Genomic DNA, 18745 nt, shown 5'->3' on the forward strand with positions numbered 1-18745 from the left:
AGCACTGGGTTTAGCTGAACTCCAGCAAGTGAATAAGTTAAGTTATTTTGGGATTACTGTTTCCCAGGTATAATACCTTACACTTTGTTGGATTAAAGCATAGCTGCCATTTTTCTGACCATTCCTGAAGTCTATCTAGGTCTCTCTGAAGAAGCTCAGCTTGACAGTGATCATTAATTACTCTACTAATTTTAACATCATCTGCAAATTTAGACATCATGCCCTTTATCCCTTCATCGATGTCGTTTATGAAAATTAAAAACAACAGTGGTCCTAATACTAATCCTTGGGGAACCCCACTTCTTACGTCAACCCAATCATTTATCACAACCCTCTGCCTCCTGCCCCGAAGCCATCCTGCTATCCATCTAAGGATTTTCCCAGTGAGTCCAACCTGTTCCAGCTTATAAAGCACCCGCTCATGTGGGACTGAGTCAGGAGCTTTGCTGAAATCTAAATAAGCAATGTTGAAATTATTCCCTACATCCAGCTCGTGAGTGATCCTTTCAAAATAGTGAACCAGATTTGTTAAACATGATTATCCCTTTACAAAACTGAGTATCCTTATGAATATCCTTGAGAATTTCAACTCTATCCAAATGATCCTGAATTCCACCCTTGATCATTGCCTCCATGATTTTCCCTACCACTGAAGTCAGACGGACAGGTCGATAACTTCCCACTTCACTCTTAGAGCCACCCTTATGTATGGGAGATACATTGGCACTTTTCCAATCCAAGGGAATTTCCCCAGAGTCTAGTGATGCTCGCATAATTAGTCTCAATGGTTCAGTGCACTCACTTGCCGCCTCCCTTAAGATTATAGGGTATATTCCATCAATTCCATGAGTCTTACTGGCCTGTAGACTCGAAAGTTTTTTCATTAAATAATTTTGCGAAATTTCAATATCATTAATTACATATTTTTCAACTTCGCTCCCACAATTTTCCATTGCCACAAAAGGTTTTTCACTTGTAAATATCGATGCAAAATAACTATTGAGTTCATCTGCAACGGCAGCTAGTGTATTTAATACTATCCCCTTTCCCTTGTGTAAAGGTCCGATCTGGTTTGTCCTGCTCTTCTTGACATTTATATATGTGAAGAATTCCTTATCTCCCCTCTTTGCCCTGTTTGCTAGCGATTTCTCATAAACTGCCTTTGCCTGTCGAACCTTTTCTGTGGCTCTATTACAGATCATCTTGTGGCTGTTATAGGCTTCAGTACTTTTTATTGCTCTGTAACCTTTCCATGCTGCCTTTTTCTGCTCAAGTAATCTGGCAACTTCACTATTCATCCAACTTTATTAAGAGTAGGAGACCGGCAGAATTACTTAACAAGTACAGGTCACTGTTGAACAAAAGCCGAGAATTAGGGTTGAATTTGAAAGTGTCTGCAATTCTGCCCAGACACGATAGGAGGGAGTATATGATGAGAGCCTTGTCGATCAATTCGGCCCTGGAAAGATTGTGCAAGGCTCAAGGGGTAGAATTTTTTTCAGCCTGGACTGTACTTGTTAACAGGAGAGATTGCTTCTACAGGGATGGGATACACTTAAATAGAAAGGGTGCAAGAATATTTGCTGATGCTATCGAGGCAGTGTTAGGTGGGTCGGAAAACTGCTAGCTTGGGGGGAGACAGAGACCAATAGATTGACAGTAGCCACTGGCAGAGGTGAAAGAGATTCTTGCACTGCTTCTATTAGAATGAGCAGAAGCCTGAAAAACAAGATGCATGGTATTTCAGAGACTGCTGGGAGCCATTGTGGTACAAGTAAACACATGGGTTGTGTTAGGGTAGCTAAGAATAGAAACAGGTGCAGGTATACTTGCGTGTACACCAATGCTAGGAGTTCAGTAAATAAATTTGATGAATTTGAGGTATTGCTCAAAACATCGAAGGCAGATATTGTTGGGATATCAGAGACGTGGTGTCACACAGATATAAGGGATGCGGAACTGCAATTTGGGGAGTATAACGTCTACAGAAAGGATAGACAGGATAGGAAGGGGGGAGGTGTTATGCTATTAGTTAAGAAACACATAAAAACCAAGGAAGTGAAGCCAGTCGACATCGCTGGACAGTGCAGTGTGGAGTCAGTTTGGTGTGACATAAACATTGGGAGATCAAAATTGAGAGTAGGAGTGTGCTATAGGCCTAATGACTCTGATGAGTATAATAAGGAACTGTACAGGGAAATAGAATGGGCCAGTAAATCAGAGTGTCTTATAATGGGAGATTTTAATTTCCCAGATATTGACTGGAATTTGGGGGCTGGATACTCACACACTAGCAGGGCTTTTGTGGATTTATTGGATGATTGTTTTCTACATCAGCATGTTCGGGAGGCAACTAGAGGGAGCAATACTCTTGATTTGATTATCAGCAGTGATTCTTCATGCATTAAGAATCTGCAGATAAATGAACCACTAGGTGGCAGTGATCACAGTGTGCTGAAGTGGGATTTACTCAAAGAGGTAACTACCATTAGGGGTAAAGGGAAGGGTTATTGCTTCCGTAAAGGCGACTACGATGGACTGAGACAGTATTTAAATTCTATACAGTGGGACCAACTGATGATGTTACCAACAGCAAATTCAAAATGGGAAGCATTCAAAGAACTTATCTTGGAAGCTACTAGGCTTTACATACCAACTAAGAAATATTGTTCAAGGTTTAGGCCAAAATGGATGTCAGATGAACTAATGAGGCATATGGCAGAGAAGAAAAATGCATGGGATACTTACAAATTAACACATGACACAGAAGCCTATGATAGATACAAGTTGATATGCAACCAAGTTACAAAGGAGGTTAGGCAGGCGAAGGCAGATTACGAGAAATCCTTGGCAAGGGATGCAAAGAAAAACAGCAAAGAGTTCTTTACTTATGTAAACTCTAGAAGGAGAGGGATGAATCAGATTGGTCCACTTGATATTGATAGGTCAAGTGTTGATGATCCTGCTCAGGTAGCTAACAAACTAAATGAATATTTTGCATCGACATTCACACATGAGGAGTTATTCAGCGAGGGGAATGCCAGAGGTGTATTCAACTCTAGCAGTAAGTTACAAAATCTTGAAATAACTGGGAGTAAAGTGGAGGAGAAACTGTTGAAGATAAACACAAGAAAGGCACCCGGGGTGGATGGGATCTATCCAGTTATATTAAAGGAGGCAGCAAAGGAAGTAAGCAAACCCTTAGCCATAATTACGAGAGCTTCCTTGGACTCAGGGGAGGTACCCATAGACTGGAAATGTGCAAATGTGACCCCAATTCACAAAGGAGGATCAAAGGCTGACACAAGTAATTATAGACCTGTGAGCTTAACTTCTGTTCCAGGAAAATTAATGGAGGCACTGGTTAAAGAAGCACTGCAGGATCATTTAGACAAGACTTCAGTTATAGCTCAGACACAGCATGGTTTTGTTAAGGGGAAGTCTTGCCTGACCAACTTGATTGGATACTATGATGCAGTCACAAAAGAACTGGATGCAGGGAATAACTTTGATATTATATACTTGGATCTTAGAAAGGCTTTTGATACTGTTGCACATGGAAGACTGCTACACAAATTGGAGCAGTGTGACATTGGAGGCAAATTACTGCTATGGATAAAGGGGTGGTTGAGGGGGAGAAGACAGAGAGTGGTAATCAATGGACACTGCTCATCGTGGACTGATGTTATTAGTGGAGTCCCTCAGGGCTCAGTGTTGGGTCCATTATTGTTTTCTGTATTTATAAATGATATTGATGATGGTATATCGGGATTAATGTCCAAGTTTGCAGACGATACAAAGGTTGGCAGGGTTGTCAAGGACACTACTGACACTATGCTGCTGCAACAGGATCTGGAAAGGTTGAGCAGATGGGCTGAGAGGTGGCAAATGAAGTTTAACATTGACAAATGTAAAGTACTACACATGGGAAACAGCAACCCCAGAGCAACGTATCAACTCTGTGGTACAACACTGACAGTGGTAGAGAATGAAAGGGACTTGGGGGTGGTTGTGCAGGCAGATATGAAGTTCTCTGAGCAGTGCAGACGGGCTGCAAGAGTAGCTCATGGAGTATTGTCAATGATATACAGGAATTTTTCCAGCAGGGATAAGGAGGTGATTATTCCATTGTATAAGGCGATGGTCAGGCCACACCTAGAGTACTGTATACAGGTCTGGAGGCCTCATTTCAAGAAGGATGTAGAGCTGCTGGAACGAGTACAGAGAAGGGCAACAAGATTAGTGAATGGAACAAAGGGGTGCTCTTACGAAGAACGGCTTAAGTTTTGCAAATTACAGTGTCTGGAGACTAGGCACCAGCGAGGTGATCTGATAGAGGTGTATAAAGCCTTGAATGGTTTAAGCATGCTCAATGCTGATGGGATTCTTCCTCTAGCTCAGAATAATCACCTGAGAGGGCATAAATTCAAATTGAGGAAAGACAGATGTAGGATAGACGTGCGGAAATTTGCCTTTAGCCAGCGGGTGGTTGGTTGGTGGAACAGACTTCCATCCCTTGTGGTGGAGGTTGATAGCCTAAATAAGTTTAAGGCTCAGCTGGACAGGTATTTTGAACGAACGGAGGGGTGAAGTGGAAGTGGTTTTTTTTTTTTTTTTTTTTGGCTGATGCTGCATAAGCTTGCTTTCTTGCATCAAATGCCTCTACTAATGCTAATGCTAATGTCCGCCAATCCATGCTGCGTCGGTGTCATGCATGCATCCCGTCTCATGGTGGAACCTTCGAGCATCTGTTGTAACATCATGAAATGCATCCATCTTGTATTCCATTGTTAATATTATATCAAATAAATGTCTGCCACTAATTACTGTCTTGTGTCATTTCTGCTTCTTGTGCTTCTGCTACTACTTTCCTGTGACGTTTCCTGTTATGGGTTCCTATGCGATTCATATTCCTTTAGATGATACCTACCTCCCCTAAATGTTTGTACCAATATTTTTGAGACACCCTGTATTTTGAAAACAGGTAAATAATTTTACCAAAGAAGAAAAATTCAGATGAACTTAATTCACTTTCAGTATAATTGTGAAATTGCAATTCCACATACCCAGTTTCACCCTCAGTATCTTTCTAATAAATATTGAAAAGGAGCTCTGATCGCTTTCAGATTGTCGGAATTCATTTAGAATATTCTTAGGGATTTTTAGTATAAAATTTTGCGTTGATAGGTTTACCCATTTCTCCTGTACATCTGGTTACTCATTATCGTGATTTTAACGATAAATCATTTTTTGTCAGCTATCTATTGATTTTTACGTGATAATTGAACCTCCTGAAATGTATGACAGTGCATGATTTGCCATTAGACCGGGGTTCAAGCCCGTGACCACCAAATACGGAGGATGTGGAAAGGTCAGGGAAGGACCACCGCATATCCCAGAGCAATATGGCCTTAGTTGCTAATGCTCCTAAAAACCATATAACAAACAAACGGCATGCTTTGCCTAATTTGTAAACAAATTATGAGATTTCTTTGTGGTTTAATCATTGGAGCTTATGCATTGGCTTTTGAGGAAATGGATATAGCTGATTCAGAATCTATGGACTTTAGCCCATGTTATAATTACATTATAAAACCTACATTAAATGTAGTTTTTTAATGTATAATAGTAAACTACTACATCATAAATTAGATAAATGAGATTATATTTTATCCTATTTATTTTGGTGTATTTATCCTCCTCACTTCTGCTTTGTTATCTTGTATATTTTTCAGATTAATTTAGCATTTTGTTAATTAATTACAAAAATTCTTTTAAGAAAACAATTTTTTAAAAATAAATTTCCAGAAATGTTATTTCAGTTACGTATTTTAAGGGGTTACATATTTACATATTTAATTCAGTTACATATATAAGGGGTGAAAGCAAACACTTGCTACTTTAATAAATGGATTTAATAAATAAATAAATAAATACTTTATTGCTAAAATTCTTTTAGGTATGGAATTTGGAGAAGTTCTTAGAATTTAAAATAATAAAACTACAAATTTTAACTGTCAATGAGGTCCAAGGACGATTCTGAAAGTGAATCACTTGTGAGTAAAGAAGTAGGCCATGGAGGATCATACACAGAGGAAGGGGGAGTACAGCACAATCATGATGACCTTCAGGATGAACTCAGAGAAATGGATTATGTTGATACGGATGTATCAGTCATGTCCCAATTTCATGAGGATGCATTATCTCAGGTAAAATTTAATTTAACGTATTGTTACTTTATATTCTTGAAGTATCCTATTACACCATAAGGGATTTGCTTTTAAGAAATTGGAACAATATCTAATAGTTCAAATTCAATAGAAATGAAATAAGAAAAAGTATACTAAAATAACTGCATAAATGACATTATGGGATGAATATGTAAAAGTTAAAAAAAAAAAAAATTAATCTGCCACTTGAATCCATGTTTGTTTTGCAATTTGAAATGGTTTCAATCTCAAAACGTAGAAAATCTTAATTCTATTTCCAACTAACAGGTTTCCAACCACATTCGATATTCTAGATATCATTGCACTAATGTTTTAGCACCTTTTTACCAATTTTCAGCACCTGTTATTAAGATAATATTTAGAAGATGGCCGGATTCTTCTAAGCTTGCCCATTTCTCCCTTTCAACTTCCAAGTTTTTTTTGTTTTTTTTTTTTTTGAAGAATTTAAAAAGTCTGCTCACCTAAATTATGTTTTGACACCCAAAATGCTCTGAAACATCTACATTTGTGCAGTATTATTCAGTATAAATGCAAGTTATTACAGTAACGCTGCAAATAACCAAGCCCGCTTTATGAACTATGTAATTGTATTGCATTTATTTGGGTATAAGTGACAAAGATGATGTGGTTTTTTTTTTATGGGACATAACTAAAATTTAAAATTAATTTCCAAAGTGACAGAAGATGCATCTTTTTTCTATATCGGGGTTTTTCAACTGGAAACATTAAAAACTTTTTAAAAAATGATAAATATACATTGTTTTTATTAAATTTTTATCTTTTTCATGTTGATGAACCATGATATACAATAAGATGCATCTTTTGTTATTTGGGAAAATTTTTAATCTTAAATTTTAGTTTTATGTGTTGCATCCAAATAAACACTGTACAGCTAATATAGTGAGTTAGAATTTTCAGATATGATGTAATTTCATTTAGTATTTAGTCTAAACTTGAAGCCAAGCTCAAATTTTATGTAGTATGTACCATTAGTATTGCATAATCAGCATGATAAATAATCCCTTGCACACAAATAAATCAAATGTTCTGAACAGTTTTTCAATCACACTTATTCAATGAAGATATTCACAATTAAATATTGTTGGTCACTTCTGGACTGAATTTTGCATTGAAAAGGCAGTTTTAAAGCATTTCTGTGCAAATGACACCTACACTGATATCTCACAATATGCAGACAGTATTCTCAACAGCTGTAGGATATATTATTCCAATTTGCAAAGAAAACAGATAGAGTGACAGAAGGCTTGACCTTAACAAGATATTCTATCTTGTCAAGGTTAATCTTTGCAATTGCAAGTGTTCCTGATGTGAGTGGGTTCTGCAAAAATGTCACCAAATAGTCTTGTGGGCTATTTTGTAAAGAACTATTAAATTCTTTAAATGGAAGACCATTTGGAACTGCCACAGTATGCATTATTGGACACATGTATGTCACTCTGTAGTGGTTTCAGCATCAATGTGTGGACTGTGATATCCTCAGAAGCAAAATCATTAGTCCTTGGGTATTTCTTATCTATATCTATTATATCTCATTTTTATCTACAGTATTTCCGGAATCACTAGATGAAGTGCCCTTTAATCAGATGATGTACGATATGGTCCAACACAGTATAATCATTGCACATTTCAGCACGACTATCTGCAAAGCTGGATTTACCAAAGCACCCACAATCGTAGGGATCTCCAGAAACAACGCAATTATTGTTGATCCATGGCCCTCCACAACAATACTTTTAGGACTTCTGAAATTGTGCTTCAGAGTCCATGACTATCAAAATCCAGTGTTGACTGTCCACCATCATCTCAGTACTGTATCCCCTGAGATAGGGTGTGGCAGTGCTATAGCCTGACCATCTAGAACTTCAGCTTGATCTAAATCCATTGGATTATTTTCTGCTGTGGCCATTTGAAGGAATGGATTTAAGCCAACTTCCACCTGGTGTTGTGGAAATGGGAAAGTTTAATAAATTTAAAGGAGGATTGGACAAATTATTAGAAAGGATGGGAAATTTTTTATTTTTTGGTTGATGCTGTATAAACTTACTTTCTTGCATATGTGACCAGTTACTATTCACGCAATGTCTTATGTACCATCTGCTGTCCTTCTTAATTATGTCATGTTCATAAGTGGGGTTGATGCGGAGGCCTAAATTGTGATTGAAGCAAACCGGAGTGTGGGATATCGTACTTTATATCACTTTATATAAAGTGATATAAAGTACATGAGCTTTGCTAATTCCTGTATAAATAATTTCCTAAATTATCAATGTGCAAAGGCATTGAATTAAAAATATATATCTATATTGAAGGAAAAAAGAAAGAAAATATAAATTTGGTAACCCACAGTAGCCACTAACACTTGGGATTACTTAATTTTGGGTAGGACTAATTTCTTAATATCTGCAATTTTGTAGTAAATACACACTTCTAAGATGTTATTTACAGAGATTTATTCGAATTATTTTTTATATTAGGCAGGATTTGGGATTTTCCAGTGGCTACTGTTTCTTGTACTAGGTTTTGGACTTGCTGCAGATTCAGTTGAAGTGTTTGTAATATCCTATGTATTGCCCAGTGCAGAAAAGGAGCTATGTATGACTGGCCCCCAGAAAGGATGGTTAGGTAGGTGAGATCTTTAAAGTGCATTTGAAATATTTAACTGAAATACTTATCAAAATGCTTTTTTAATCAATCAGGTTGGTTAATTTTTATTTATTTACTTATTTTTAATTTCTTAAGTTTCCTCCTTTCAGTAGAAATTTGATATGTAAAGATAGTTTTCTGGCCCTCATAGATCTGCACTGAAATAACTATTATTTCTTGTAACAGTTTTTATACGAGATTGTTTTTCAAATAAAAGCTATAAATATACTTCATGTTGGTACAACATGAGAAATATAAGTCATAATCAGTCTGTGGTGCATCTATTATTTTTCTTTGGGGATGGCTGAATAACAGAACTGCTGCTTTGACTTGGAGAAAATTACTTTTTTTTTGTTTGTTTTGCTGATTCATCACTGCATTCTCATAAGGTTTTCAACATAGTCCTCCACACACACACACACACACACAATGCATTCTTGCCTGACCTGTGGGATTTTTTCCAGCACACACCCATATATTTATCCACTAAATTGCTATTTCATATTCATTTAATAGGTCATTAATATCATAAAATGAGTAATAATCTTTAGAGTCTAAAACTGCAAGTTTGCGAGATCATCAATTTTGCATGCAGACTGACTCTGGTTTCAAGTCTGCCTATTTTTTTACATAAGAATTTGCCCTTTTCGTTTACATTTTAAATATTTTGTAATTATTTATTAAATAATTGTAATATTAAGGTATATCAAGAAATGAAAATTGATGAAATAAGGAGCATTCACCCTGAGTGAAGTGTAATCTGCATTTAAATTCTTAAAGAATTTCAAATTATTCTCAGACATTTTGTGGTACTTCCAGTACCACTTTATCAGGGAATTCCTGTAATTCTCCTTATGACACCATCAGCCTCCCCATACCAAGACAGTGGTTCACAGTTAATTAAAATTATTTGTTCCATACTATATTTTCAAACTGTAAATTTTTTGAAAACAAACCTAAGTTAAGGTCTCCTGGGCCAATCGTAGTTTGTACCTGAGAGTAAGGATATCCAGAGAGAAAATAGATGTTTAAATGTTGTAGGATTAGACATCTGTTTGGCAGGTAATCTTTGTGAGTATTTTAATTGTGTGGGTGGATTCAAGAGATTACTTTAGGGATCAAAGGGTTATTTTAGGAGCAGGAGTGTCTCTTCCCCCGAGGTTCAATTGTTACAGTTTGTTTTTCATCTGCTGTAATATTCTTTTCTTGAAAATATGCATGTGGTTAATGCCTATCTGCATGACTTTGTTTTGGTCAGTATTGTTCGTTATGCCAATAATGAAGGATTTTTTGTATAGTCAGAATTTCCTGTCTGTCAGTGGTTAGAACAGAAGTGGTCTTGAAATCCCATTAGTGACCCTCACACCAGGTGTGGAATGCAGGATCTGATTTTGTGGCAGTTAACCATGTACATGGTTTCAAGAGCAGAGTACAATAGATGAACAGCAAAAAAACAAAAATAGAAACCATAACAATTGTACCTCGAAAAGTGACCTCCCCCAACATAATCTTGATCATAACATAACAGATTAGCAAACATAATGAAATGCAATATGAATAAATTTTGATTTAAGCTTATTTGATACAAGCCACAATTCATATGAATGCTTTGAAATCTTACACCATCCCCCCATATTCATCAGATCTAGCCCCATTGGACTTTCACCTATTTTCTAATTTTAAAAAATACCTGGCTGGCATCCACTTAAGTCTTAATTTTTTTTTACACTCAGTGTAACTGTAAAACACTAGCATCTCAAAGATTTTTAATAGCTACTAATATAGTTTAATATTTATTTTCAGCTGGAATATCTTTCCTTGGGATGATGATTGGTGGCTTAGTGTGGGGGACACTTGCAGATAAAATGGGAAGACGTCGTACCCTAATATCTGCCCTTTGCATGAATGCCATATTTTCCATTATTACGGCTTTCATGCCAACATATGGTCTCTTTATGCTTACTCGATTGTGTAGTGGAATTGGGTAAGTTATGGAATTGTGATATTACATTCGTTAATAGTGATATACAATGGTCATTCCCTTCTTTTCGTCTCATAAGGTGATATTTAAATAAGTGTAGTTAATTGTCATGTTAGCATTTTAAAATGGATAATATTTTCTGAAAGAATGGAACCTAATCAATAATGGAATTATTTTGATTAGGTAAATTAAAAATTGAATTTGAATTTTTATTCAGTTATTATTATATACTGTTTATCCTATCTAACAATTATAGCATTATACAGCACCAGACCGTTTATCCAGAAAGCTTAGGATCAGAGGTTTTCCAAATTTTGGATCTGAAGCAAGAAAAATTAGAACATGTGCAAAATAAATATAATTAATAATCTTAAGATTTTTATTTATCTTTTATATCTTTTAACACCCATATTATAGCCTAAAATAAAATTTACCTAGTTTTTTTTTTATTTTTTTTATTTTAATATGAATATGCAGTGACCTAAAACAAGCATTTTTATTGAGAAATTTCATTTTTGGCATGTGTTAATTAATGCGCACATTAATCTTACTATTTCAGGATTTTCTCTCTCTCTCTCTCTCTCTCTCTCTTGCTATTCCCCCTTAAGTTGAAGCACATTATTTTATTGCTAGCAAACATGTATAACTTTCTGCATTAGCTATGGAACAAATACATTTGTATTTATCTCTTATTTTCAACACTGACAAATGATAAATTTCTTTTATTTCCATGAAACAAAGATAATAAATCTATTATCTGTATTCATGGCATGGATCAGCTTTTACTATACCATGCTTGCCATCTTCATATCACATAGTAACCTATCAACCACCAGCTTGGTAGGGGAATCACTGTAAAACAGTTTATTTGCCCTAAGTTTCATTTTCAGTGATTTGAAAGAGAATATTCTTGCATATATTGACAAATTTATTCAGAGTTCTCCCTTTATGAGGGTGGAGAGGAAGAAATTGCTGTATGATACCCTAGCTGTTGATGGCAATTGTTCTACGGTAGGAGCACTTGTTCCCTGACCCTTCTTTATGTTTATTAGGTTGAGGTAGCAGTGACTAAATGACATACTGAACTCTTTTGCAAAGGATGATATTCTTACTCAGCTATACTGTAGCGAGTTATTTTTGTTTAAATAGCAAGCAAATTAAACTTATCCCCCCTTTTGAATTCCATTTAATACTGCAAAGTAACAGAGCATTAATTATAAAATAAAATGTTTGTTTGTTATTTGGTTTTTTTTAGGAGCATTAGCAACTAAGGCCATATTGCTCTGGGGATATGCGGTGGTCATTCCCTGACCTTTCCGCATCCTCTGTATTTGGTGATCATGGGCTCGAATCCCGGTCTGATCAAGAAGCATGTGCTGCTCACTGCTGCTACTGCCCACTTGGCTACAGAGGCGCCAAAATAAAATGTATCTGCAGTTCAATTATGCAGTTCTTTTCAGAAAGACATTGTTATAAAATTCATTAAATAAACAGATTATATGACATAAGCAGAGTTGGATGGTAATGCCTTCTGAAATCAGATCAATAAAATTTTAATTAACTTTAAAATGTAACCAACATTTGCGATGTAATGTTTTTAACTTTAAAAGAAAGAAGTAAGTGTTTACACTGAATTAAAAAAAAAACACTATTTTTGTCTAATAAGTATCCATTCTTTAAGTAAATTCCAAGGCACACTCACTTTGCACTAGGTCTTCAGCAGTTTCCATTCTACTTGTGATTTCATAGTTTGAAAAGGATGTCACATGCTGTTTACAAAAAATTTATAACTGAATATTTTGCAATGGGTGGCTCATTTCCCCTCACAGAGAAGAAATAAGAACAGAAATGAGAATTGTTAACAGGAGAGACTGCTTCTACAGGGTTGGGATAAACTTAAATAGAAAAGGTGCAAGAATATTTGCTGATGCTATTAAGACAGTGTTAGGTGGATCAGAAAACTGCTAGTTTGGTGACATATTGAGACTAATAGAGTAACAATAGTCACAGGTATAGGTGAAATTGCTTCTACTGGAATGCCTAGAAAGCAAGGTGCCAGGGATTTCAAAGACTGCTGGGAGTCATCATGGAACAAGTAAATACATAGGCTGTGTTAGGGTAAGCCAAGGGTAAGAATAGGTGAGTATATACATGCATGTACACCAGTGCTAGGATCAAAGCAAATAAATTTGAAATTGAATTGCTTGTCAAGACATCAAATGTAGACATTGTTGGGATATCAGAGATGTGCTGTCACTCAGATATAAGGGATGCAGAATTTGAATATGGGAAGAACAGTGTGTACAGAAAGGATAGGCAGGCTATAAGTGGAGGAGGAAAGGGTGCTGGAGTTTTCAGGGTGGGAGTCGTCACGGAACAAATAAATACATGGGCTGCGTTAGGGGAAACTAAGAATAAGAATTTTTTTTTTTTTTTTTTTTTTTTGTTAGTTATTGGCGTAGCGGCTTCTGTGGCCATAATACACCTTCCAAGGTTTTTGCAGTACTCTGATCCAAGCCCGAGGCGGGATTCGAACCCGCGACCTTTGGGTTGCCAGGCAGGCACTTTACCCACCCGGCTAGCCCGGTCGGCCAAGAATAAGAATAGGTGCATGTATACGTGCATGGTAAATAAATTTGATGAATTTAAAGTGTTGGTCAAGACGTCAAAGGTGGATATTGTTGGGATATCAGAGACATGGTGTTCCACTGATATAAGCAGTGCAGAATTGGAATTTGGGGAGTACACTGTGTACAGAAAGGATAGACAGGATAGGAAGGGAGGAGTGTTTATGCTGTTAGCAAAGAAACACAAAGTCTAAGGAAGTGCATACAATTGACACAGGCAGATAGTGCAACGTTGAGTCCGTGTGGTGTAACATAAACACTGGGAAAGGGAAAATGAGAGTAAGAGTATGTTAATGGCCTAATGACTGAAGAGTACAACGAACAGTTGTGCAAAGAAATAGAATGGACCAATAAATCAAAATGTCTTGTAATGGGGGATTTTAACTTTCCAGATATTGACTGGAACTTCTGGATTGGTCACTCGCACACTAGCAAGACTTTTGTGGATTTATTGGAGGATTGTTTTCGACAGAAACATTTTCGAGGAGCAACCAGAGGAACTAATACCCTTGATCTTTTTATTAGCAGTGATTATTCATGCATTAAAAATTGCAGATAAAGGAACCATTAGGTGACAGTGATCAGTGTACTGATGTGGAATTTACTTAAAGATTTAACTACCATGAAGGGTAAAGGGAAGGGTTTTTGTTTTTGTAAAAGTGACTACAGTGGTCTCAGACAATTTATAAATTCTATACAGTGTGATCAACTGATGATGTTACCAACAGTGAATTCTAAATGGGAAGCCTTCAGGGACTTAATCTTGGGGGTTACTAGGCTTTTCATACCAACTAAGAAATACTGTTCAAGGTTCTGGCCTAAATAGATGTCGGATGAATGAATGAGGCTCGTGGCAGAGAAGAAAAATGCATAGGATGGATATAAATTATCAGGCAACACAGAAGCCTACCCAGATATAAGCTGTTCTGTAATCAAGTCACAAAGGAGGTTAGGCAGGCGAAGCCAGATTAAGAGAAATCTTTGGCAAAGGACTCAAAGAAAAACAGCAAAGAGTTCTTTACTTATGTAAACTCTGGTAGGAAGGGGATGAATCAGATTGGTACTTAACATAGATGGTTTGACTATTGATGATCCTGCTCAAGTAGCTGATAAACTGAATGAGTATTTTGCATCTACATTCACATATGAGGAGTTATTCAAGGAGGGGAATTCGCAAAGTTTATCAAACTCTAAAAGGGAGCTAAGTGATTTTGTAATAACTGAGAGCAAAGTGGAGGAGAAATTGCTGAAGTTAAATGTAAGGAAGGCACCTGGGACAGATGGAATCTATCTAGTTATAATGAATGAGGCAGCAAGGGAAGTAAGCAAACCCTTAGCCATAATTATGAGTACATACTTAAAGTCACGGGAGGTCCCTATGTACTGGAGATGTGCAAATATATCTGCAGTTTACAAAGGGGGTTCAAAGGGTGACACAAAGAATTATAGGCCCATTAGTTTAACTTCTGTTCCGGAGAAAATAATAGAGTCACTTGTTAAACAGGTGATATAGGATGACATAGACAAGACAGCAGTAATAGTTCAGACACAGCATGGGTTTGTTAAGGGGAAGTCTGGTCTGACCAATTTGATTGGATACTACGATGTGGTCAAAAAGGAACTGGATGCAAAAAATAATTTTGATATCATATACTTGGATTTCAGTAAAGCTTTTGATGCTGTTGCACATGGAAGTTTGCTGTACAAATTGTAGCGGTATGGCATTAAGGGCAAGATTTTGCAATGGATAAAGGGATGGTTGAGTGAGTGAGTGAGAGTGGTAATAAATGGACACTGCTCTACGTGGATTAATGTAATTATCGAGCCCCCCCAGAGTTTGGTGCTGGGCCAATTTTTGTTTTGTGTATTTATCAATGCTATTGATGAAGGTATATCAGGCTTAATGTTCAAGTTTGCAGATGATATAAAGTTTGGCAGGGTTGTTAATGACAGTAAAGACAGTATGCTACTGCAGCAGGATCTAGAAAAGTTAGGCACATGGGCTAAGAAGTGGCAACTGAAGTTTAACATTGATAAATGCAAAGTACTCCATATGGGTAGCAGTATCCCAAGAGAAATGTACCAACTGTGTGGTACTACACTCAGGGAAGTGGAGAATGAAAAAGACCTGGTTGTAACTGTGCAGTCAGATATGAAGTTCTCTGAGCAGGTCATGGAGTTTTATCAATGATATATAGGAATTTTGCTAGCAGAGACAAGCAGGTGATTATCCCTTTGTATAAGGCAATGGTCAAGCCACAAATAGAGTACTGTATACAGGTCTGGAGGCCTCATTGTAGGAAGGATGTAGAGTTGCTATAATGAATACAGAGGGGAAACAAGATTGGTGAGAGGAACAAAGGGGTGCGCTTACGAAGAAAAGCTTAAGTTCTGCATGTTGCAGCTTCTGAAGACTAGGCACCTGCGAGGTGACCTGATCGAGGTGTATAAGTCATTGATTGATTTGAGCAGGCTTAATGCTAATGGCATACTTCCGCTTGCTCAGAATAAGAACCTGAGGGGACATAGATTCAAATTGAGGAAAGACAGTTGTAGAATAAATGTGCGGAAGTGGCTGATGTTGTATAAGCTTGCTTTCTTGCATCATATTAGCATTAGCATTAGTAGAGGCATATGATGCAAGAAAGCAAGCTTATTCAGCATCAGCCAAAAAAAAAAAAAGAAAAACACAACCACTACTCCCATTTCACCCCTCCGTTCGTTCGAAATACCTGTCCAGCTGAGCTTTAAATTTGTTTAGGCTATCAACTTCAACAACAAGTGATGGAAGTCTATTCCACAAACCAACTGCCCGCTGGCTAAAGGCAAATTTCCGCACATCTATCCGACATCCGTCCTTCCTCAATTTGAATTTATGCCCTCTCAGGTGATTATTCTGAGCAAGAGGAAGAATCCCATCGGCTTTGAACATGCTCAAGCCATTTAAAGCCTTATACACCTCTATCAGATCACCTCGCCGATGCCTAGTCTCCAGACTCTGTAATTTGCAAAACTTAAGCCTTTCTTTCTAAGAGCAACTCTTTGTTCCATTCACTAATCTTGTTGCCCTTCTCTGTACTCGTTCCTGCATCTCTACATCCTTCTTGAAATGAGGCCTCCAGACCTGTAGACAGTACTCTAGGTGTGGCCTGACCAATGCCTTATACAAGGGAATAATCACATCCCTATCCCTGCTAGAAAAATTCCTGTATATCATTGACAAGACACCATGAGCTACTCTTGCATCTCGTCTGCACTGCTCAGAGAACTTCATATCTGCCTGCACAATTACCCCAGGTCCTTTTCATTCTGTACCACTGTCAGCGTAGTACCACAGAGTTGATACGTTGATCTAGGGTTACTGTTTCCCATATGTAGTACTTTACATTTGTCAATGTTAAACTTCATTTGCCACCTCTCAGCCCATCTGCTCAACCTTTCCAGATCCTGTTGCAACAGCATAGCATCAGTAGTGTCCTTAACAACCCTGCCAACCTTTGTATCGTCTGCAAACTCGGACATTAAGCTTGATATACCATCATCATCAATATCATTTATAAATACAGAAAACAACAATGGACCCAACACTGAACCCTGAGGAACTCCACTAATAACATTAGTCCACATTGAGCAGTGTCCATTGATTACCACTCTCTGTCTTCTCCCCCTCAACCACCCCTTTATCCATAGCAGCAATTTGCCTCCAATGCCACACTGCTCCAATTTGTGCAGCAGTCTTCCATGCGCAACAGTATCAAAAGCCTTTCTAAGATCCAAATATATCATATCAAAGTTATTCCCTGCATCCAGTTCTTTTGTGACTACATCATAGTATCCAATCAAATTGGTCAGACAAGACCTGCCCTTAACAACACCATGCTGTGTCTGAGCTATAACTGAATTCTTGTCTAGATGATCCTGCAGTGCTTCTTTAACCAGTGCCTCCATTAATTTTCCTGAAACCGAAGTTAAACTAACAGGTCTATAATTACTTGTGTTAGCCTTTGATCCTCCTTTGTGAATTGGGGTTACATTTGCACATCTCCAGTCTATGGTTACCTCCCCTGAGTCCAAAGTAGCTCTCATAATTATGGCTAGGGGTTTGCTTACTTCCTTTGCTGCCTCCTTTAATATAACTGGATAGATCCCATCCACCCCGGGTGCCTTTTTTATGTTTATCCTCAACAATTTCTCCTCCACTTTCCTCTCAGTTATTAGAAAATCATCTAGCTCACTGCCAATGTTTACTTCACCTACGACATTCCCCTTCCTGAATAACTCCTCATGTGTGAATGGAGATGCAAAATACTTGTTTAGATTGTTAGCCACCTGAGCAGGATCCTCAACTGTTGAACCATCAACATCCAGTGGACAAATCTGATTCATCCCTTTCCTTCTTGAGTTTAAATAGGTAAAGAACTCTTTTCTGTTTTTCTTTGCATCCTTTGCCAAGGATTTCTCATAATCTGCCTTTGCCTGCCTAATCTCCTTTGTGACTTGGTTACAGACCAACTTATATCTATCATAGGCTTCCATGTCACCCATTAATTTGTATCTGTCCCATGCATTTTTCTTCTCTGCCATATGTCTCATTAGTTCATCTGACAACCATTTAGGCCTGAACCTTGAACAATATTTCTTGGTTGGTATGTAAAGCCTGGTAGTTTCCAAGATTAGTTCCTTGAATGCTTCCCATTTTGAATTTGCTGTTGGTAACATCATCAGTTGGTCCCACTGTATAGAATTTAAATACTGTCTCAGACCATCATAGTCGCCTTTACGAAAGCAAAAACCCTTCCCTTTACCTCTGATGGTACTTACCTCCTTGAGTAATCCCACTTCAGCACACTGTGATCACTGCCACCTAGTGGTTCCTTTATCTGCAGATTCTTAATGCATGAAGAATCACTACTGATAATGAGATCAAGAGTATTACTCCCTCTAGTTGCCTCCCGAACATGCTGGTGTAGAAAACAATCATCCAATAATTCCACAAAAGCCTTGCTAGTGTGTGAGTGACCAACCCACAAATTCCAGTCAATATCTGGGAAATTAAAATCCCCCATTATAAGACTCTCTGATTTACTGGCCCATTCTATTTCCCTGTACAGTATCTTATTATACTCATCAGAGTCATTAGGCCTATAGCACACTCCTACTCAAGTTTGATTTACCTATGCTTATGTCACACCAAACTGACTCTACACTGCCCTGTCCATCGATGTTGACTGGCTTCACTTCCT

General features: G+C 37.4%; 1 protein-coding gene across 2 annotated transcripts in view; it reads left to right on the forward strand.

Moving 5' to 3' along the window:
- Positions 1-18745, forward strand: part of LOC150081157 (synaptic vesicle glycoprotein 2C-like) — a 218364-nt gene that overhangs the window by 34485 nt on the left and 165134 nt on the right. For both annotated transcript variants that reach the window (XM_090382062.1, XM_090382063.1), the window contains exons 2-4: positions 5960-6209; positions 8726-8873; positions 10698-10878. In XM_090382062.1, the coding sequence (XP_090238188.1) occupies positions 6021-6209; positions 8726-8873; positions 10698-10878 (518 nt within the window). In that variant the 5' untranslated portion in view covers positions 5960-6020. The remainder of the gene's footprint in view (positions 1-5959; positions 6210-8725; positions 8874-10697; positions 10879-18745) is intronic.

The sequence above is a fragment of the Mastigoproctus giganteus genome, chromosome 9 (assembly GCF_048544385.1).
Source record: "Mastigoproctus giganteus isolate SK-2022 chromosome 9, ASM4854438v1, whole genome shotgun sequence".
NCBI lineage: Eukaryota > Metazoa > Arthropoda > Arachnida > Uropygi > Thelyphonidae > Mastigoproctus > Mastigoproctus giganteus.